Source organism: Papaver somniferum, chromosome 10 (assembly GCF_003573695.1).
Source record: "Papaver somniferum cultivar HN1 chromosome 10, ASM357369v1, whole genome shotgun sequence".
Lineage (NCBI taxonomy): Eukaryota > Viridiplantae > Streptophyta > Magnoliopsida > Ranunculales > Papaveraceae > Papaver > Papaver somniferum.
This window is the reverse complement of record NC_039367.1, coordinates 64098024-64120569: the sequence shown is the minus strand read 5'-3', so window position 1 is coordinate 64120569 and position 22546 is coordinate 64098024. Positions and strand designations below refer to the sequence as shown.

Genomic DNA, 22546 nt, shown 5'->3' with positions numbered 1-22546 from the left:
TTTTCCCATCCCGTCATAAGTTGAGTCAATCGTCTGAACCTCAGCCAGTCGACCAAATCTGGACCGAGACTCGGTTCAGGTTGAGAAGATCGGCCTACCCTGTGCCAATGACGGTTAGTTCATCTAATGGATATAATTTAATTCTCCATAAATTCAACCATTTTTAACTTTAAATCACACACTTTACACCCATGATCTCAAAAAAAAATAAAATAATCTCCTTCAATCCCTAAGTCGGAAGAAAAAAATTCCAATAAAAATGGCAGGTTCATCACAAACACAAATTATTTCAACATAAAACACTCACCAAAACTTCGCAGTCTAAAGTATAGTATGGGTGTCGATAACGCTATTTGCAGAGGTTATGTAACATACACTTGATCCTGTCAATGGTGTCCAACAACAACATAATACGCTTTGGGGAATAATTTAGACAATTTTTTCAGGACACTGGGAATCCAAAATGTCATGATGGTGCTCGGTTGTTAGGTTATTTTAATACATTCAACAAAGATATGAATAGTTAGGTACATTTGATGATGCAAATGAATCGTTGCAAAGTGAGCGGTGATGCTGAAGTTAATGTAGTAAGTCGCGTTTCTAATTGTTTAATTGATTTTTTTGTAATAACTAACTTATAGATGTTCAAACTGCAACAACAAAAAACTCGAGAGGAATGGAAAGAAAGACAAAAAAATGTGGATTTCAAGCACCTAGCCTATTTCCACGTCCTCAGTTGTTAACATGATATCAAGTACCAAAGAAATCATCTTACGGGACTATAAATGTTTCTCAACAACTAGGGTCTCATTATTCTTCACCAAAAAGAAACTCAAACCTCCAACCTAATGGCGGATCCAATATGGTAATTCGGAATGTAAAAAAAATATGATGGATCGGGTGTCAAAATAGCAAAAAGGAACAGAAAGGCAACTCAAGATGTCATACGATCATCAACTTCAATATTCAACATTCAAGAATTTTTTAAAAAATAAGAAAAAACTGATATGTTAAAATAGTAGAGCGTAAAAAAATGATTGCAGAAATAAAGAAAGGTCGTAAGGCGGTTGGAAAGAATTTTTTTGATGCGCACATGAAAGAAATCCTGAGAATGGATACGTCAAGGATGAATTGCCCACCACTACGAGTCTAGCAAGATGAATTTGATGAAATTCAAACAGAAAAGACATGACTGCACCCAACAACATTTGATTCTAATAAGGATAACAATAATGTCATTACACTGATTTAGTTAGTGTTTAATTCTGGATGTAGTAATTAGTTAGTTTGTTTTCTTTTCTATGTAATCGCTAGTTTAGATTCCAATGTAATCCTTAGTTTCAATTTAAATGTGATTCTTAGTTTGAATCTCAATATTTGATTCAAATGAAATTCTCTTCTCAAGAAAGGATCGTATACTATACAAATAAACTTACATTAATAGAACTACAATGATTGAAATGATAACCGTAAAGTATAAATAAAATAAAATTGAATCCTACGAGGGTTTCTTCTTACGAATTTAACCCAATTATGCAGAGTGAGATCGTTTGTTTGTTTTAAATATAAACCTCTATTTTGATTTCTCTCTTCTATCATTCTATATTTTGTTGCTGGTGTTCCATGGGTTATTGAACATCTTTCCTCGAATAATTATTTGGATAACTTATCCAACTGGTATCCTGTCGGCTTTCCTTGATTACCATATTATGCAGAATCATGCAGGTGACCATAATCCTATTCATTTTTGTTGATGGTGGATTTAAGTTCAGGTCTAAATTGTAAAACCAAATTTAATGCGCTGACATCCTGCAAAGGGTAAAGCCGTTTGATAAGTGATGAGTGTAGAAAACCTCTTCACTTTGTTTATTCGAAGCAATTCAATAAATACACAAAATTCACCCAGAATGGTGCGTGCAACAGCAATCCCAAATATTCTGTGAATTTTATTAGCGTTATTAATTAATGCATAATTTACCTAGTATTTCCCGTGCTATGTTCTCAATTGAACTCTCTTTATTGACATGACATGACGACTGAGTGTTCACTCTCAGCAGAGTAGCATGAATCTCCGTGCCAATATTGAGACATGCATGAAATACCCACACAGGATGCATAACTCTCTCTGACAAAAAGAAAATTTCGAATCGACGCGTTTTTGATTAAAGACAGCTCGATCAAACGTATTTAATTCCCTTAAGGAAAATCTGGACTGTCCATATCAGTCTCAGAAACGATCGTGGCCACGCAAGTTGGCTGCACAATTTAACAAGCCTAACCAAACCCTGCAAAAATAGGCAATTGTTGTGATGACCACCGACGGGCCCACTTATGCCCTAGCCGGTCGAACAATCACCATACTCCCCCCAACGCCATCAAACACCAACCCAAAGTTGAGTGACCGCGTTGTTTTGGGAGAAGCTCGACGAGCATAGATTGTTCAGGGCAGTCTTAAAGCCATCACAACCGTCCAACTTCGCCAGCCTGGTTGGACGGATTAGATCATCCCATGAATGATCAGGGAAGCGCTAACACACACGTTGGCGGGCCCACTTCTCCTTCACCTGATCGGTTTTCTCACGGCGAGGCCATGGAGCAATGAAACGATTTCTCAAACCATGGCAGGTGTGATACTTCTAAGGGTCGTGGAATTCCAGCAGTGTCTTAAATCGATCACAACCATTCAACTTAGCCAACCTATTTGGATGGCTTAGATCGCATTTAGGACCATCAGAAAGGTGCAGGCAAGTTCACCGTCGACCCAACATGGGCCCCACGTGATCGATCTCCCCAAAGGAGGTCACGGCTTGCCAAACCATTTGGCCAAAGTCACGTGTGCGTGACTAATTCAAAACCCTAATTTGGGTTTGCAGCTATGCACATCTGTCGTAGTTCGATCATGACCATCCATCTTCGCCATCCTAAACGGAGGGTGTAGATATAGACTCAAGAGGTCCCAAGGATGTCAACGTGATCACCGTGGGCCCACCTTTGCGTGTTACCGACCGGCCTATGCAGACTAGGGCATGTTGCCTCGAAGCGCACACCCAAAAGGTGGCATGCCACACGACTTTTAAACCCTTTGCGGCAATGTATTTCTATCGCAAATCGATCACGACCACTCATCTTTGCCGGTCAAATTGAGCGGACTAGATCGAATCTTTGTGGGACCGAGAGGTATAGGCAGGCACGCCGCGGACCGTCTTCACGCATGCCTGGTCGGTCCCACCAAAATTAGCGCCCATGCTTAGATTCGGTCAAGCCAAAGAGGGGATGTTGCGCACCTCTAAATCCATCAACGGCAGCAAATATGTGTCGTAAATCATCTCGTCCATCCAACTTTTCCAGCTTGGTCGGACGGCTTGGATTAAAAATTAGGCGATTAATGAAGCGCCTCAATGATCACGGTCCGCCATTCTGTCATAGGGAGTGATTGACCAGATGGTGGCCCGCCCATGCGGCTTCCAGACGATCACTCGAAGATGGTTGGACGTGCTGCCATTTTAAGACGCTTAATCCGCGACTTATTCAATCAAGCATTAAAACAACGATGCTTTATGCATATCGATTGTTTTGAGCTGTTTGCTTTAAAACGATGTATTACATGCATCGAACATACACGATATTTCATAAATATCAATTCCATAAATAACTCAGTTATTTAACTTAATAGCACCGTATGCTATTTCCTGCGGCAGGTCCCACGAACTGACTCACTCATTCGAGACATCAAATATGTCACAAACTGTGGGATACTTACTGGGGTATTGGTCTGGCGGTTTACAGCGTACGGCGTGCAACACGCCCATTACGAGAACGTGTCAGGAAGCATGGACGGTTAACGATGATGAGGGAAGTGGGCAAAGGCGTGATCGTGTGACATTCACCTACATGATTCCACTACTCCATCACTCAACTTACTCCACTTCCTACGAGATGAGGGTTGCGCTCAAATGACTTGTATAAATGGGTTCTTCGACCTATCTTCAAAAGGACAGAAATTCAGAAAACACCCAGAACTGATAGCTTTCATTGTGCAAGCCAGTTCATCATTCTGATACAAGACATAAACAGCCAACACCTTCACAATCTCAACACCTTCTTCGCTCCCCTCCCTAAGATCAACCCCATCTCCTTCGCTTTGTGGCCGAAGCAAGTCTGGAACGACCATTTCTTGGTTTAGGCCATAATTGTATAGATTGATCTCTCGAATCAAAAGCACTCCTGTGCAATGCATTTGTTTAGGATTTAGATTCGTTTCTCATCCACACACCCAAATTTACCAAAATCAGTAGAAACGGTTTTCACCCATAAACAATTTCTACTGGTTTAAATGAACAATATGGTCCACAAACTATATGAAACTTTTTCTTCAAAATTCCAAATGCGCATTCGACATCCTTTCCACACCCAATTTGTTTCTGGTTGAAATATTTATCACGATTCTCTTCGTGTTCGAGTATTTCAGTCTAAGCTTGAACTAAAGTTGACCACGCTAGATAAATTCCGTCAGCCATAAAATACCACATGTTATATTTATTGTAATTGACGGAGAAATTTGCTGATGAAGTAGTTCCATACTTCAGTTCTTCAAACAAAAGCGATTTATGCAAAATATTGATATCGTTATTTGAATTTGAGAGTCCAAGAAAATATCTCATATCCAATAATCATAAGAAGTCGTTGCTTCCAGAACAACAATTGGTTTTGTGTAGTAGCCCTCATACTGACCTTGCCAAGCATAAGGACATTCATGCAACAACCAATGCATGCAACCAAGGTTTCCAACACTCCGAGAAATCTCTTCTTCACATTTTCTTTTAATATCCGTTTGACATCATCTTGCGTTGGTTGTCGTAAAAAACGTGGACCAAAATGGTCAACTACAGTTTTCCAAAACATATTGAGATTTTTGTATGCTGTCTTTCTTGTCATACGAATGTCCTCATCAGAAGCATCTGTTGGAAAACCATAACCTAGAATCCTTAGGGCTGTAATGACATTTTTTCATGACTATATCCTCATACATTTCGTACATCAAATTGATAGTTGAATTTAGGATTTACCCGAGAAAGCTTTAAAATAATCCTGATGATCAGGTGTTGAGGGCTGCGGAGGTGACTAATAAGAGCACACACATCGGTCAATAAAATAATCAGGCATTATCTGTTGGTGTCCATACTCTCAAAATATCCACGCATATTTTCTTGTCGGTACTATATTGGTTTCGGATCTCGCGGTATTTTCCCTATGTATAATTGTATAATGGCATTGGTCAGGATTCTCTAATTGTCTGAATCTTCATCCATTTTGATCCCAACAGCTGCATAAATGCATGTTGTTGTTAGAGAAAAATTAGCGCAGCTATGCGCGTTTCCTCATTTTGCAAACCGGGATACATAAGAAAGAAAAAACTTGATTGAAAAGACTGAAAACAAGTAATATATTGGAGAAATTGGATGAATTTTTGTAAAAAATAGAAAATGGAAAGAAGTTGTGTATGTTAATTGGTAGATAAAAATAGATTTATATAGGTAGACGGGAGATATGCCCGTCGGATAAATGTTAAAAACGTTGTCTTTGTCGACTAACCCATGTAACTCTAGTTTAACCAATGAACAACTTAAATTGAGCCGAGCATCGTTCAAACCATAGCCGATCGATTCAATCATGAACGGTAAACTCTTTTCCCTATGTAACAAATCGAATTTGCCAATCTAATGGACTATCAAGTGGGTTCGCCAAGTCCCGCAACTCCCACTAGAGTTGCTCTTGTAAAAGCAAAAAAGTTAATTTTTTGTGAAGCGATATTTTCGGAAATGATATGTTTATCAAGAAAAAATCCCGACACAATCCCGACTAAGAGAGAGAATGTGACTGAATTGACGTGGTACCAAGTACACAATAATATTTTCGATATCAATCAACTACAAATGCACCTTGTATTATCTTGTGTAGACAAAAAATGTCAAAATACTGTTTCAAGAAGATGTACACTTGGTATATATCCTAGGTTTAGAACCGAACCAATTTATGGGATCGTACCAAGTGTTTGATTGAACAATGTTATTAATTTAATTATTAACTATAACAAATTATAATGCGGAAAGTAAAGTAAATACATACAACAAAATATTGTTAACGAGGAAAACTGCAAGGCAGAAAATCCCCAGGACCTAGTTCAATTTTGAATGCTCTACGAATTAAGTCGTTGTACAAATTGGCTACCGCAACTTCGTATAGTTGAGACCAAGTAGACTACTCCTAATTACTCAGTTCCTTTGGTATCTCTGCTTCTATGAACAATCTAGTCTACACACTTGAATCCCAAGATACTGTCTACTATCTCAAGTTGATTCACCCGCTGTATAGATTTCAACAACTCAACTCATTTGAATCGTAATCTAAAACAGTAAAGAACCACCCTATTTCAGTAAGCTCTATATCAATCTCAATAAATTCATCAAAGATAAGTTGAGTATAAATGATCTTTCGTTTAATCAATATAAACTCCTTTGTCGGTAGCATATCAACTAAGACAAAGATTATCAAAATAACCAATCTCAGTTTACAAACTATCAAAGTAATTCTCAAAGAGAAATAACTAGATAGATTATCGATCTATAAATCAAGCATGATGTCTATCAAGATAAAATGCTTGTCAGATCCCAATCAATCAAGTGTGCAAGAAGTATCACAAAGATCAGAATATCGAAAAAAGAGTATTTTAGTCTTCAATCTTCAAAATACTTGCACAAACAACTTGATTCCCACTAATAATCGATCATACACAAAATGGAGTATGTTAACAATGGATGATCACTAGTCACATATTCAAATCTTGAATCGATAAAATAAATATGAAATTTCAATCCTTGAACTAGTTCGAGTGACCTTATATCAGAAGAGAAGGATCACAGAATAAACAAACTAGATATGTTAAGGTTCAACTTCACCGTTAGTCAATCGAATCAATAACCGAAAACTAAAATAATAATATGATTTAATCTCCCACCAACAGTACTAATAAAAGTTTCTTGATCCCAAAAAAGACTTTAAACGAAGGCCACGTAAGAGATTTCATCTAATTAGGATACTCTCCTCTCTCAATGAGTATTTTAAAAATACTATTAATTAGTGGGCTTCCCACACAAACGGTTGTGTCACGGAATAAGTTTTTAAGAACACAAGCTCCTCTATGTTTATAGTGTAAAAACCCAAGGCTTGTTTGGAAGACGATGAATTACCAAATTCGAAAACCCTAAAGATATACAATAAATCTTTATTTTCGGTTTTGCTAAATAATAACTGTTATCCAACTCATGCATGTACAGAAATCTCTCTTGGATGACAACTAATATAGCAAAAAGATACTTTACTAATGTCGCAACAAGAGATATACTATTCTTTGGGATATGGAAACCACATAATTTCGAATATCAAAAAGATACTTAAAATATTTCGATTTTGGGATCTCGCCTTGAGTACCAAGGAAAATACGTGATCATTAAGTAATAAGAGCTTATGACATGTTCAAGATACTATGTCGATATCTTGTGAACTTTCTTTTTTAACCAAACTACACTTTTAATAGCTACATAAACTCTGAAGTAGTATACTAACCGAAAATGCTTTTTTTGGTTAACTAAGGATCGGTCTACTAGAAATCCATAGGATCAATTCTAGTAGAGATCCTTGGGACCAGTCTTAGTAGAGATCCCTGGTAAGGGATCGGTCCTGACAAGGATCCTGTTTAAGGTACCAGTCCCAGGACGGATCCTTTGACGCCATTTCAACTACGAAAGAGGTTTCACAAGTCTACTTCCTTAAATCATGTTGTTAAATATATGTTCCGAGGTACGAAATCAATCTGAAAGTTCAATGCACTAAATAATAACGAATTGCCAAATAATGTTATGTCGATTGTACGAAGTCCAAACCGATAAACTATATTTCGTAAATCCATATAACAAAGTTGTATGAAACAATTAGTGTATCATTCCTTGACATTTTGATGATAATAAAATGACCAAGTCACCAATACTAGAGACAAGTAAACAAACTTCGTATGTTACGTTTTCAGTATAAACCTACTTGAAAGAAACGTAGATCGAAATAGAACAAGTCAAGTCTGTGTTACTAACCTCGAACTGAAGGATGATATGTTCGTTGATTTCGATCTTTAGATTCCTCAGAGTAACAAGATCAAGTGTCAACATTTCTATGTTCCTAATCTAACCTAACGAGTTGACTTCAGCAATCAAATCAAGCAGCTTCAAGTTTTGGAACTGAAATATGGCAACCAAACTTGACATACACTTGGTGGGTTCAACCGAGCAATGTTCTAACCGTGACCCACTTTACATATTTCCAATCACAATGGTATAGTTGTTGTATAACCTCTTTTGATTTTCTCTTCGGGATATTTAAAGGTATTAACTACCGACATATGTAGAATCATTGAGTTGTTTTTTCTTCTGAGTCGTGGGACTGGGAGTAACTTCTGCTTCTGATATCCAAACACCATCATTCATCTTCACGAAACTTTAACATTACCCCTAAAGGTTATTGTTTAAGTTTTATGAACTTACTTCTAGTTGACATAAAACAATATATTAAGTTAATTCAACCTTCTAAGGAAGTCTAGTTTCCGTTTTTACGCTAGTCCATTTTTAAATTTTTGAAAAATGCTACTTAAGCCTTTGAGTCAGAAAAAAATACATAGTGAATCGAACTAAAGTCTCCATAATCTTTGTTGGATTTCCATATTAGTGTATTGCATTTCTCGGTCCCACTGAAAATGTAAGTCTGCTCCTGTGGATCCTCATTCTCTACATCCTTTAGGTCGGTTCCTATGGGCATGGAAAAGACATGAGTTTGCCACTTTTGCACCCACTATGGACATGGCAAAGTGGCAAATTTGTCACTTTGCCAGGCCAGGTCGAGTTCCTACCGAGCGGTCGAGTATCGAATGCTCGATGTAATCTAGATCGCGCGGTCAAAAGCAGACCGCCAGCGGCGTAAACTCGGTCGCCCACAACATCTCATCCAACGGTCATCAATTCATCATCTTATAAATACAATATCCAATTCCATTTCAACTCACACCATTTCTTGAATCTTCATTCTTTCACTCCACAAATCCAATATGTCATTTCGAGGTCGCGGATTTAGCTTATCTGAAGATAAATCCATTTGCAGGAATTATGTTCTTGTTACACAAGATATGGTCAGTGGTGCACAACAACAACAACTTATTGTACAACGGAACATATTTCAGAGATTTTAAGAAGAAATATTGAACCTCAATAATCGAGATGCAATTTCTTTGTGTCATCGCTTCAGAGTAATCAACAAGGATGTGATCTTATTTTTTGTTGCGCTTATTGAAGGCAATCGAAACCGAGTAAATGGTCAAAAAGAATTTGATCTTGTTTGTTGCTGCGCTTGTCGGGTTGAATGGGGCAACAAAGTGGGAAAAGATTTTCGATTCAATAATTATTATCGTATCTTGAGGGTGTTGCCCAAATATGATGAATTAAGATTAAAATTTTGATAGTTGTTATCTTATCTTGAGAGTGTTGCCCAAATATGATGCAGTTAGATTAACATTTGTATGATGCATTTAATCAAGATTTAAAGTTATTATCAAAGTTTACTTTTAAGATATTATTAGTATAAACTAGTACATCTTTCGTTAAGTTTGATAATCTAATTTTTCGACTTTTAATTTACATTAGTGCCTCTTTCATTAATCTAGATTACAAGATATAAACTAGACATAACTTACAATAAAGACTTTAAAAATAAAAATTTGGGACAATGTTCTTCATCTTGATTATCTTCTCCTTTTCACCAAACTTCCAATCAATGCGCTCATGAATGGAGTTTCCTTTGTTTATCTTCTTCTTTGCCTTCAAATTTTCCTTGCCTTGAACTTTTCTTTGTCTTTTCTTAGTTGGAGGTTTGATTTGGTTAATATCCAAAACTTGTAGACTTCTTTGGTTTTTATCTATTTCTTTATAACTCTCACATATCTTACTAAGAGCGGCTTCAAGCACCACTCCTGAAAAATCAAGTTGAGTAACCAAGTCAAGTTGGGATTCAAACTTTGCCATTTTGTAAAAAAAGATAAAAGAAATTTGTGTAAAAAATTTGGTGTAAATATTGTGTTTTAATGTCACATTTTTATAACGGTGGAGAATGAGCCGTTGGAAATTTGAAATCAATCGAACTGTAAAGACTCGATCGTTTAACTCTTTTCCCATAGTGGCGCGGCCAGTTTGCCAGGCCAGCTGGCATGGCATATGAGGGGATTAGCCATCCCGATAGGAACCGGCCTCAAGATGGAAAAATTTGGGGTGAAATAAAAATTAGTCAACCGTAAGCATCTAGGGTCATACTAAAGACGACCAAAATTTTCCGCAAAACACAGTGTCTAAATCTTTCACATACACCAGTTATGAATACATAGCTCACAGACTTTTGGATCAAACCGCAATTAGGGCAAATCTTCAAGCTTTATCAGCTGACTTCGTACTAAGAAGAGTACAGAAGAAGAGATCTGATGAAATGAAGAAACTCTTCTTCTTTCTGATTGTCCTCGCACTTCTTCAATTCAATTTGATCGAAGCTGTTTCTGAATCTCAATCAGAAGAACAAACAACTAAAAATAAGTTTCGAGAACGTGAAGCCACTGATGATGCCCTAGCTTACCCTAACATGTAATTTTTGAACCTCTATCGTTTAATTTCGCACTCTATGTTGTTCTTACTGAATTTTAGGGTTTATTATTGATTTGGGTTTTACTTCATGTAAATGTATGACTTTTTACTTAGTATTGTTATTATTCATTTTTTCACTTATGTAGAGATGAGGATGCACTTTTGAACACTCAATGCCCAAGGAATTTGGAATTGAGATGGAAGGCTGAAGTTTCCTCCAGCATATACGCAGCCCCTTTGATCTCCGATATAAACGGGTATGAATTCTTTCGAATGAACTGATATTAATGTAGAAATACAAGAAAGGATTAAGTCTGTGTATATTAAAAGGTTTTGTGATGCATAAGTATTGATATTAGTATTCTATAAAGTGAAGTGTGAAGTTAATAGCTTTGGAATTACAGTGATGGGAAGCTCGATATAGTGGTGCCATCTTTTGTTCATTACTTGGAAGTGTTAGAAGGTTCGGATGGAGATAAAATGGCAGGTAATGTTGTATATTGCTTTCTTTTAGATGTTTGTGATCATTTTTGAGCTTAGCAGCAAGGAACAAAGTATTTGTTCAACCAAGATTGTTATTTCAACCATACTCAAATATCGTGAGATATCATGTTTCGTTTAGTGCCGACTGACATAAAAGGTTCATGTCTCAGGCTGGCCTGCCTTTCACCAATCAAATGTGCATTCCAGTCCTCTCTTATATGATATTGACAAGGATGGAGTGAGAGAGATAGCTCTAGCTACCTACAATGGAGAAGTGCTCTTTTTCAGGTATTGATTCTCACTGGCAGTTGCCAAGTTGACAAAAACTGTTGTTTGGCAGTTTTACTCCAATATTTCCCAATTTGGACTTATTAGTATACCGTAACTATTCTTGTAGGACCTCAGGCTATTTGATGTCAGATAAGTTGGAGATTCCTCGATTAAGAGTTCGTAAAGACTGGCATGTTGGATTGCATCCAGACCCAGTAGACCGTTCTCATCCAGATGTCCAAGATGAGTTACTTATCAAGGAGGCTGCTGAGATGAATTCAATGAACCGTAAGCTCTTTCATAACACGGTTTTAAGTTCGCTTACATATAAATAGCTTTGCAGTGTTTTAATCTTGAAACTTTGGTAGAGTACAAAGAAATAAAAGTCTTAGGTTTTCTCCTTCACTGAAAACAATCTCAGGGAGGCAGCACATTTTTGTAAATGTTGAAACTCATTTAACAGGAAACTCCAATAGCCTATTATGATCTTATATAAAATATGAGGAAAAATAAACCTCAAAAGAAAAGAAAGTTCTGGCCATGAAAAGGACCCCTTGAATCATTATCGGGAGTTAACATATCGCACACCTGTTGCCAAACCTGGTGAAGACCCACAGATGTATTTCTCTGCTTTTTGTTGATAGTTATTGGTTGTGATCTGGGGTGGTCTGTCTCTGGCTGCACTCAAGGCTCGCAACGCCGATGCCAATTGATAGATGTCGGAGACTCGGAGCTTGCTCAACACCTTGTACCCATGCAACCTGTTGGGATTCTGTTGCCGCAATTCCCTCTCCTTGTGTTACTCAATTTGGTGAAAAGAAAGTTGTCTGTGGTCTTATCCCCACCAGTAAATAACAATGGGCTATGGAAGCTTTTTAAATCTTCCTTTTTGTTTACCCCGTCAAAAACTAGGGATGGTCGTACCCACTTGACATGTTCAATTATGGAAGAGTTGCTAAAAAGTGAAGCACATAGTGCACAATATATCCTTTAGGATTTCTCCTTCTAAGAAGTGTTTAATGAAGACTGTTTTTCTTCATATGAACTATATTCTGTAGTAGTGTCTTACAACTTGAGCACATGGTCCATTTTCTTTTCGTAGATACAAATGGAATTACTGCTAATTCAAGCGATTCAGCTTCTTTGTCGAACAATGGGAACCCTGGCTCATCAATGAACACCTCCATGCCAGCCAATGCAGTAAAGTCGAATGCTAGTCATCCAGAAGAAATCATTAAGTTGCCAACTGATAAGCACAATTCCACTGAAGATGTAATGTCGGCCGCAGAGACTGTCAAAGCGGCTAACACAACAAGCTCCGGGAGGCGGCTCCTTGAAGATCATGATTCAACCGCAACACAGGGGACTGGATCCAATTCTACTACTAATACCAACACAGAGGATGTTGCTGCAACTGTGGAAAATGATGAAGGTCTGGAAGCTGATGCTGACTCATCTTTTGAGTTATTCCGTGATAACGAAGAGCTAGCCGATGAGTATAATTATGATTATGATGATTATGTTGATGAAACGATGTGGGGTGATGAGGAGTGGACAGAAGATAGGCACGAGAAAGAGGAGGATTATGTGAATATTGACTCGCACATACTTTCTACTCCAGTAAGTTCAATTTTTTGTGTTTGTTCTTTTACTATTAACTTATCCGAGTTTATTGTGGAAATTGTAATGTTACAGTTTCCTAAAATTTGGTTATCTGTCTATCCTCAGGTCATAGCAGATATCGACAATGACGGGATTTCAGAAATGGTTATTGCCGTCTCTTACTTTTTTGACCATGAGTGAGTTCCTTTCTTTAGTGACACCGTCCTATCAACTGTGTGTTTTTCTGTTCTATTAATCTTCTTCCTTAACCTTATTTTTATTCTACTTTGTTCCCAATTCTTTCTATTTTCCATATCGACTTGATAATGATATCTGCCGACTGCCATCATTTTTCACTGACTGGTGCAAATAGTTGATACTATGGAATCTATGAATGTCTCATTTGGGTTCCAATAGTTACTAGGATAAAACTCATTTCTCATGGATTTGGTCAAAACACTGTATTATTTCCATATACTAATAGAAAATTTAGTGTATTATATCCAGCTATTTTAGAGTATATAAAAGCAAATTTGTTATGGCATGCTTGGGTTGGTGAAAGTGAACATGGACCTTTAAGTTTCATAACTCGAGACAATTCATTATTTAAGTTTTTCTACCGAGGACATGGCAATTCTTGAATACTCTTAACATGATGAAATCCTGGAAGAGCTACTAGATGAAATCCTTAACAAAATGAAGTGGAGAACCTCCAAAAACCCATAGGAAAATCTCACCCCAGGGATTTTAGCAGAGAGGCAGGGAGTTAGGACGGAGAAGTACATAAAAGAGGACAGGTTTGTTGATTGTATGTTGGTCATCAAGAAAAGCTGATGGGCGGTGCCATTTATACCCACAACCTGGCTTTAAATTAAACCTACACTCTTAACTTCTGATTATTAGTCACTAATCTATTTTACCGATCATGAAGATAAGATACCAGAAAGTCCCGAGTTCTTTTACTTTTCAGCAAATAAAAACATATGTCCTGAACAAGTGTATGAAGGATATGTGGTGCAGTACAACAGCCCTTTTTCGTTGTCCAAGTTGTGCGACCTATTTCAGTCTTTGGTTTGTGTGTTATTAGCGACATGAGTCTGACTTACCCTTTTTTTTTTTCTTTCAGCATATATTTTATATTAATTTCCTGCATCATAACTTGACAGGTATTATGACAACCCAGAACATTTAGCTGAATTGGGTGGTATAGACATCGGAAAATACGTAGCAGGAGCTATTGTAGTTTTCAATCTTGAAACCAAGCAAGTTAAGTGGACAACACAACTAGATTTAAGTACGGATGGATCAAAGTGGCGTGCTTATATATACTCCTCTCCAACCGTAGCTGATTTAGATGGGGATGGGAATTTAGACATTCTTGTTGGGACTTCATTTGGCTTGTTTTATGCGCTGGATCATCATGGTAATCTCTCAACTCCTCAGAGTTGTATCATTCTTGCAGTATAACCTGCTCATAATGGGATTTGCTCATAATGGGATTGTATACTTTCCTTTGTTTGCTTTTGTCTCTCATCCTGTGTATATCTTATTTGACTTTATGCCCTCTCTTTAAGACCATGTTGCGCAGCCCTCCCAAAGTGCTTTTACCAAATTTTCAACCAATAAGCTTTAGCTTTAAGCGTCAGGAATATTGATAAGCTGTGTTCTTGAAACCTGTAGAAAATTTCTTGTTGCACATCACAATGTTTTCTCTTTTAGGGTTTGAAATTGTAATAGAAGATCATCAGTTTAATTTGCAAGTAATATGTTGTTCCCCTGGGTTTTCCAGGGAACACAAAAGACCTCCTTTTGATGTTTGAAATTTGCATTATATATTGAGAAATTGCTTGTTTCCCTAATGACTTGAGCTTCACATATTTGGCAGGAAAAGTGAGACCAAATTTTCCCCTTGAGATGGCCGAAATTCAGGGATCTGTAGTTGCAGCAGATATCAATGATGACGGTAAAATTGAGCTGGTGACAGCAGATACTCATGGAAACGTTGCAGCATGGACCACACAAGGAAAAGAAATCTGGGAAGTACATCTGAAGAGCCTTGTTCCACAGGTGAACTCCTCTACCAGTTTATCTCCTTTATCAGTGTAGATCTTATATGATTACCTTACTGTTGATTAGAGTCATTATGTAGTATGAACATCCTAATTTTGCTTTATTTTTGTATCTTATTCATATGTATGTAAAGAAGCAACCTTGTTAGTGCCGCAGTTTGGTAATGTAGTTTATTGATTTTAATCAGGCTCCTTCAGTTGGTGATGTCGATGGGGATGGTCATACTGATGTTGTAGTTCCAACAATATCAGGAAATATATATGTTCTCAGTGGCAAGGATGGATCACAAATCCGCCCGTATCCTTATCGCACTCATGGGAGAGTAATGACTCAGGTTCTTCTGGTTGATCTAAGTAAACGCGGTGAGAAACAGAAGGGGCTCTCGATGGTCACAACATCATTTGATGGCTATTTGTATCTTATCGATGGACCCACATCATGTGCGGATGTTGTTGATATTGGCGAAACTTCGTAAGACATGCTACCTTAGTCTTTTGGTTCTGTACTAATATTGTTTCCTTGCCTTCCTAAAGTATATCCTGCTGGTAAACCTATGCAACAGATATAGTATGGTCTTAGCAGACAATGTTGATGGCGGGGATGACCTGGATCTTGTTGTTTCAACCATGAATGGGAATGTCTTTTGCTTCTCAACCCCTTCCCCACATCATCCCCTCAAGGTAGTTAACTTTAATTTGCTGAGATTTGATCCATTATATATGCTTATTTTTTTTTTAATAATCTAATCTTATTTAGTAAGCGCTAGAAAAATCAGTTATGGTAGTGAATACCCACAATGATTTCTGCCGTCATGGTTGCCAGTCCACTCTATAAAATATTTTCACCATCATTATGACCAGCGCTGCTCAAAATCACCACATCACATCCCCACCAACCAACTTTGCCAACGTCACTTGATCACCTTAATTACCTCCATTTCCTGCTTCATTGCCAGCAGCAGCACACCACCACACAAGCATTATCACCATCATCATCGCCAGTACCACCAGGCCAATGTGTGATTTTATTTTGAACAATCATCAGATCACTACTTGAATCACAGGCACATCCGACACCTCTACCACTTCACAACTATCATCATAGCTGTCACCACCACCGTACACCATGGATAATACTGACCGATTGGGTTTTTGAACTCACGGATTAATTATTGTGTAATTAGGAAAGCGAAACAGAAAAAAAATAAGTCTTATAAAAGCAAACTTGTTATTATACATATATGTTGTATATCATGACCAAGTATTGCGGTTACCTGCACTTGCAAAAAATTATATAAACCATGTAAACATTTTTTATTTTTTTTAAACTGGGGACCCCCTTATTTGGAGGGGGAACCTTATTTCATTGAAAACCATGTAAACATGGATGTACTGCCACTTCATATGCAAATATATTTTTCAGGCATGGAGATCCCCCAACCAGGGAAGGAACAATGCTGCAAGCCGGCACAACCGACAAGGGGTTGCTGTCTCACATTCATCCAGAACATTCCGTGACGAGGAAGGCAAAGATTTCTGGGTGGACATTGAAATAGTAGACAAGTACCGGTTTCCTTCAGGGTCTCAAGCACCTTATAATGTGACGGTAAGCACCAATGTCAACATTACTTTTTTCTTTGAATGGATCCAAGTTTATTATTAAATTGTTTACAACCACCGAAATGCAGACAACCTTGTGGGTTCCTGGGAATTATCAAGGGGAGAGGCGTATAACACAAAACCAAGTGTATGATCGTCCTGGAACATACCGAATCAAACTTCCTACTGTGCCAGTCCGAACAACGGGGACGGTGCTGGTTGAGATGGTGGACAAGAATGGACTCCATTTTACAGACGAATTCTCTCTCACCTTCCACATGCATTACTACAAACTACTCAAGTGGCTCTTAGTCCTTCCAATGCTTGGGATGTTTGGTGTATTAGTAATCTTACGGCCACAAGAAGCTGGCCAGCCATTGCCATCCTTCTCTCGAAACACAGATCTGTAATCTCAACTTGCATGCCACTGGCAGATCCAGCATGTGCCTTGCAGGGGGGGTGTACCCCCATTCCTAATCTGTTCAAAATCATACAAACATTTGTTACTTTGAGTAGAAAAGAATTAGCCAGATTCAAAAACTCTTTCAATCCTTAAAAAGTATCTCACTCAGAAAGTAGATTTTTTGGTTTTGTTGTTTCAACCTGTGATTTTCTATAGGGTTACATATGGCTTGAGAGGTGTAATTTTATTTTGTTTTTAATGATTTAGAGGTGTAAGTTATAACTTTGGGTAAATTTGCCAAGGAAAAGGAAAAATAAAATGAAAAAAGGGAATCTATCAAGCCACAATTTTTGTTTGCTCGCTCATTTGCTAAGCTACTTGTCAGAAACCTTCAACACAAATCCAAAGTAAAAGCATCGTCTCTTGTTTCTTAACGAGCTTTATCTTGTTATCCATGTCTGCCAGAAATCTGTCTGTTTGGTGTTAGATGACTCTTTATTAACAAAATCCCATGAGAGGTGGAACTTGTAAATCCCAGCTAGTCATCATATTCTTGCTGGCGAACAGTTCAAGGGCTACAGCCTGCAGACACTGTAGCCGTACATGAAGTGATCTCAGATGACTCAGGGTAGACCTGTATAATGATCCCAGATATACGTGAGCAGAAAGTACTACTTTATTATCTGATTATTGCCTTGTGAACAATCTAACTCATCGGACTCCAGTTCTGTCACATTAGTAACTATGCTCTCAACTGCTAACGAAAGGTGCTGAGTGTGTTCCTCAATATCTTTGAGAATCAGATGGAGTTGTTCTTGATAAGATGCGCATCGTCTTCTCTCACGCTGCAATTCTGTTGACAATTCCCTGATCTTTTTATCCTTATCATCCTGCAAAAACATATATATTTAAATCATTCCATGAGCCAAACACCAAAACACACTTAAGACGACATTATGATGACAATGCATGATATTATCAACAAAAATCAATAAACGAAGATTAGCATTGTATTCAACACTAGAAGTCTGTGGAGGTTATGGGATTTGAGTATGTATCGAGTATCTAGTGTAACGCTGAAGAAGTGAAGAGAGTGTAGGTGAAGTTTGGAAGTTAGTCGATCCCATGCTAGAACTACCAAACTTGTTACAGACATGTTACTATTTCTCAAACATTTGAGCTTCCAGGGTTTGTTGATACTTTCTCAGACTAGGATATTGCGAGAGAAGCACGGCAATGATAATAGAAATTGAGATCTGAAGTTAATACTGTGATCTATGGAGAACTGGTTTATAATACTGACCACCGAGACCCTTATCCAAACAAACAAACTGAAGAAATTTATTCAGATGCAATCTAGCATCTCTGAACTCCCATGTTCCAAAGAGATTACCAGGTAAAGTAATGGCGCATGCACTTATAGATAAAACTAGTTATGGTTATTTTATGCATTCTGAGTAAATCAAATTCTAGGCAGACTTATTGTTTCAGGCTACCGCAGATACGACGGAGTAATCTCACAACTTCAAACAACAAGGAAACGCAGTGTTATTGCCACATGTTGTACAACATAGTGCCAACTAACAAGCAAATACCTTGATTCATGGATTTGGTCATGTAAGTGGGTTGTGAAGGCAACCAATTTGAGTATCACAAATACAACCCTATTTGTTTGTTTAGAAAATCCAGTAGGCAACATTTTGGCCTACTGGATTACTGTACTAGAAACAAGTTCACCAAATGAGATATCTATAGCAATGGATTCAAAACATACCTCAGTGAACACACTTCTATGCAACCGCCTCGGCGGCACTTTGGTAGGATTTAAGTCATGATTGTGGTCTTTAACAAAACCAGAAACAACCCATTTGCTTCCATTTTTCACAGCTACTCTCAGCATTGCATTGCATCCTTCTCTAGTAATTGGCCTTGGTGGAAGAATTCTATTTTCCCTATTCAAATGTTTTTTAGCACGAAAACCTTCTCTTGAACAAACAAATTCCCTACCTATAACCGAGTTATCTTTGTGCGAACGACGTATACGAGTATTCCGTATCGTAAAACCCATACGAACACTATACTTATCATAAAACTCCCTAGCATCCTCTGATGTTTCAAATTCCATTCAGATACACGGTTCCGCATTAGATTCTGTTGCTTCAATTGGCAATTCAAGCGTATCGTCGTCATTATTTCCATAAGAAGATGGATTTGAAGTATCTAAAATCTCATCTTTTATAAGTTCACAGTCATCAGACATTTCAACTTCCCAGCCATTTCCATCGTTTTTGCATAACTCGTTGCTTTGAATTGATGTACTCGCCATACCATGCTACTGAATGGGAATTGTTTAAAGATCTACAGAGGTATAAAATGTAGATTCTTTATTACTGGTAGAATTATCTTTGGATTTGAATTTGGCTCATTTTAGGGTTAGTGATTGGAGGGGAAGAAAATGGTGTAGAGAGAGAAGAAGAAGGTGAATCGAGAACCACTGACCGAGAGAAGAAGGGCAGATTTTGTGTGGTCTAGATGCACGTGTGTGTACCTACCTCCGGACACAACAGACGTGCCCTATCATCCGCGGATATTTCAGGCTTCCAGCAGTGGTACTTATGGCCTCCCACGAGTGGGATCCTGATCCAGGGGCGGATGTATGCACAGGTGAATCAAAGAAAAAAAAAATTGGGGTAGTAAATGATAGCCCATTTCCGTCAATTAGCTCAGTTACACCTGCTGTCAAGCCAGGGTAGAAATCTATTGTCAAGCCAGGATAAGGTTTTTTGTTCGAGAAGTTCTTAAATTAAGTAATGATCAAAGGTCAGTGCGATCACTCCCACCACAATGCCATTTTTCAAAGGTATTTTATTTGTTTCGTCTTTGGATCATTATTCCACATCATGTTTTCAGTTATCTAAATTCATGTGGATGTTAAACATAAGGACACGTATATTTGTGATGGAAAGTGAAACTACTTCTTCTGCTACATCTTTCTTTGAGTGGCCTTTATGTGTTTGTGAAAATTCTTAAGAGAGGAAAATGATATAATACTTCTTGTTTTTGGTTGCGAGTATCTTTTGAATTATGAGAATGATGGTCTCCTTTGCCTCCAACGGTTAGATAGCAGGGACTTTAAACTAGGATCATATGGTGGGTGAGCTCTAAGGTCTTCTTTGACTAATTTGCTACTATATCATGGTTTCTTGCTCGGTCCCAAGAAAGTTATGTCCTGTTGTTCTTATCATTCATTATTTTTTGTACAAAATTCTTGACTGTTGTACAAGATTTTTTCATATATAGTTGCTCTTGATGTGCTTAAAATGTGATGCTTTGTTGTTACCTTATTGTGTTTCAGTGGCAATCATTTGTTGAATGGTTGCCCCAACTGAACCTTTCGCCTATCGCACTTCAGATAAATAAAAGAATCAGAATGGAATTTGTATTTGTAAGTCATAGCTTCAATGTGTGGGAAAGTCGGGCAATACAAGGTTATTGTCTTGAGGAGTACAGGCTTGTCAACTGTAAAACCCCACGGTAAGTTCTGTTTCTTTAATCTTGTAAAATATTAAGTTATTGTGGTGTTTTCATCTTGTCTTGCCAGTTGTACTTATATAGTTAGCATCCACGTGCCCAACTTCAATGAAACTACAAAAGGACATACCATAATTTGCTAGTTTAGCACTATCCCTCTGTTGCAATGCCTGAAATCAGCCTCTCTTCTTTGTTTCGATGGAACCTATTACCAAGTTAATAGAATTACACCAAACAAAGCTGCCGAAGAACGATGCTGGCATGCTGCTATTGTTAACTTAACTTGGTTATATATGTTACTGCACAAACTTCAAACAAACACTTTGTAGGATTAGTTAATAAATGAAAATGAAAGGCCCTTTTTTAGAAAATCTCTTGTTATTACTCATTAGTATGACATTACTGATTTGATATGTTTAGATTAATTTTACAATGATGAAAAGGCCAACCATGTCAGGTGTATTTGTATCTTTTCTTGGGGTAGCCGGCCACTGTACTGATTATGATTCTTTTGCTAGTATTTTGAGATTAATTTCATTAAATTTTTTTCAGGAGCTGTTGCAAATATATGCTAGAAACACTAGTCCACCCTTAAAAAGTGCCAAAACGGGACATGATTTACGATTTTGTTATTAGGACTCTGGTTGTTCTTTTAATAGGTAATATTTTTGTTTGCATCGCTAAATTTTTTTTTTACAAGTGCACATAAATTATTTCCAAGATCCCTAACCTTAAATTCTGGTTCCGCCACTGTCCTGATCTAGTGAGAGCTCACCTCTTGGTTCCCACTCCGGCTTGGTATGCTCGGCGAAGTGGATGTAAAATCGAACTCACCATTCTTTTTTCTTTTTTCCTAAAGCATAAACTCACCATTCTGATCGCAACGAATGGTTTTTCTTTTTTCTTTTTTGATTCAAAAGAAATTTCTTTATTAATACTTATAGCGAGTTACATTATCCAGATTAATTCATCCCAACGTATAAGGTGAAAAATGTTTTCTTATTCCTTTTTCTTTTCACATTGTACTCGTATCTACAATTCTAACATATTTATTCATATTATCTACCATTCAGTTCGCAAACTGACTGACATTGAGATGTTATTGGATACTTTTTAATGTTTGCCTGCTCTGGTACCAATTGAAAAGACGAGGGTATTTAAATACACCACAATCTTTTAAATGTCAACCTATAAGTTTGATATCTTAAGTGATCGTCTATGGACAGAGTCGAGACGATACAACTTAAGTCATATACCTTGTGTGATTGTCTATGGATAAGGTCGAGATAATACGACAACAAAAAATTCACTTGACAATAGTTACAGTAATAAAACTGGTTGATTATTAGGACCAATATCAAGTAATTTGGATTAGCGTACGAGTGTACTTTACTTTATTGTAATAAGAAAATTATTATGCGGAAGTAAAGTAAATGACACAACAAGATTTTGTTAACGAGAAAACAACAAATACAGAAAAACCCGGGACCTGGTCCAGTTTTGAATACTCTCATAGTTAAGCCGCAATACAAAATCTAATACCAACTTCGTATAGTTGAGACCAAGTAGACTACCCCTAGCTACTTAGTTTCCTCAGTATCCTTGCGCCTTCGACTTCTAAAGTCACGCACGTGAATTGCTACTCCTTTGGATCGTATTCCAAACAACAAAGAAATGAAGTTGTATGGTAACCACTCTAATCAATTTTTGGTAAAAGATATGTATGAGTTGTTGACAAAGGATCTCCCGTTTAAACTAATAAACTCCTTTGTCTGGTTAGATCAATATAAAACTTAATTACCGAAATAACCTATTTGTAGATTCGCAATCAATCAAAATAGAACTCAAAGAGTAACTATAACGCG

At 37.4% G+C, this 22546-nt stretch overlaps 2 protein-coding genes and 1 long non-coding RNA gene across 4 annotated transcripts; 2 read left to right on the top strand and 1 right to left on the bottom strand.

Moving 5' to 3' along the window:
- The first annotated feature begins 10418 nt into the window (after nucleotides 1-10418).
- Nucleotides 10419-17580, top strand: LOC113319029 (protein DEFECTIVE IN EXINE FORMATION 1-like). The gene is made up of 13 exons (XM_026567336.1): nucleotides 10419-10724; nucleotides 10871-10981; nucleotides 11129-11211; nucleotides 11378-11495; nucleotides 11605-11765; nucleotides 12580-13097; nucleotides 13206-13276; nucleotides 14246-14502; nucleotides 14965-15146; nucleotides 15337-15620; nucleotides 15712-15829; nucleotides 16572-16754; nucleotides 16837-17580. Exons 1-13 carry the CDS (start codon nucleotides 10573-10575, stop codon nucleotides 17155-17157), a joined length of 2559 nt encoding a protein of 852 aa, XP_026423121.1. The 5' UTR covers nucleotides 10419-10572; the 3' UTR covers nucleotides 17158-17580.
- Nucleotides 17581-17736: 156 nt separating this feature from the next.
- Nucleotides 17737-19631, bottom strand: LOC113319030 (protein FAR1-RELATED SEQUENCE 5-like). The gene is made up of 2 exons (XM_026567337.1): nucleotides 18925-19631; nucleotides 17737-18040 (listed from the first exon to the last, which is right to left on the bottom strand). Exons 1-2 carry the CDS (start codon nucleotides 19273-19275, stop codon nucleotides 17822-17824), a joined length of 570 nt encoding a protein of 189 aa, XP_026423122.1. The 5' UTR covers nucleotides 19276-19631; the 3' UTR covers nucleotides 17737-17821.
- A 19-nt stretch (nucleotides 19632-19650) lies between these two features.
- Nucleotides 19651-21718, top strand: LOC113319031. Of its 2 annotated transcripts, XR_003345026.1 has the most exons (4): nucleotides 19651-20010; nucleotides 20506-20684; nucleotides 21234-21340; nucleotides 21446-21718. It is a non-coding gene; the product is annotated as an uncharacterized LOC113319031 (long non-coding RNA). The 2 variants fall into 2 exon arrangements; XR_003345025.1 differs by having other exon boundaries at nucleotides 21234-21718.
- The last annotated feature ends 828 nt before the right edge of the window (nucleotides 21719-22546 follow it).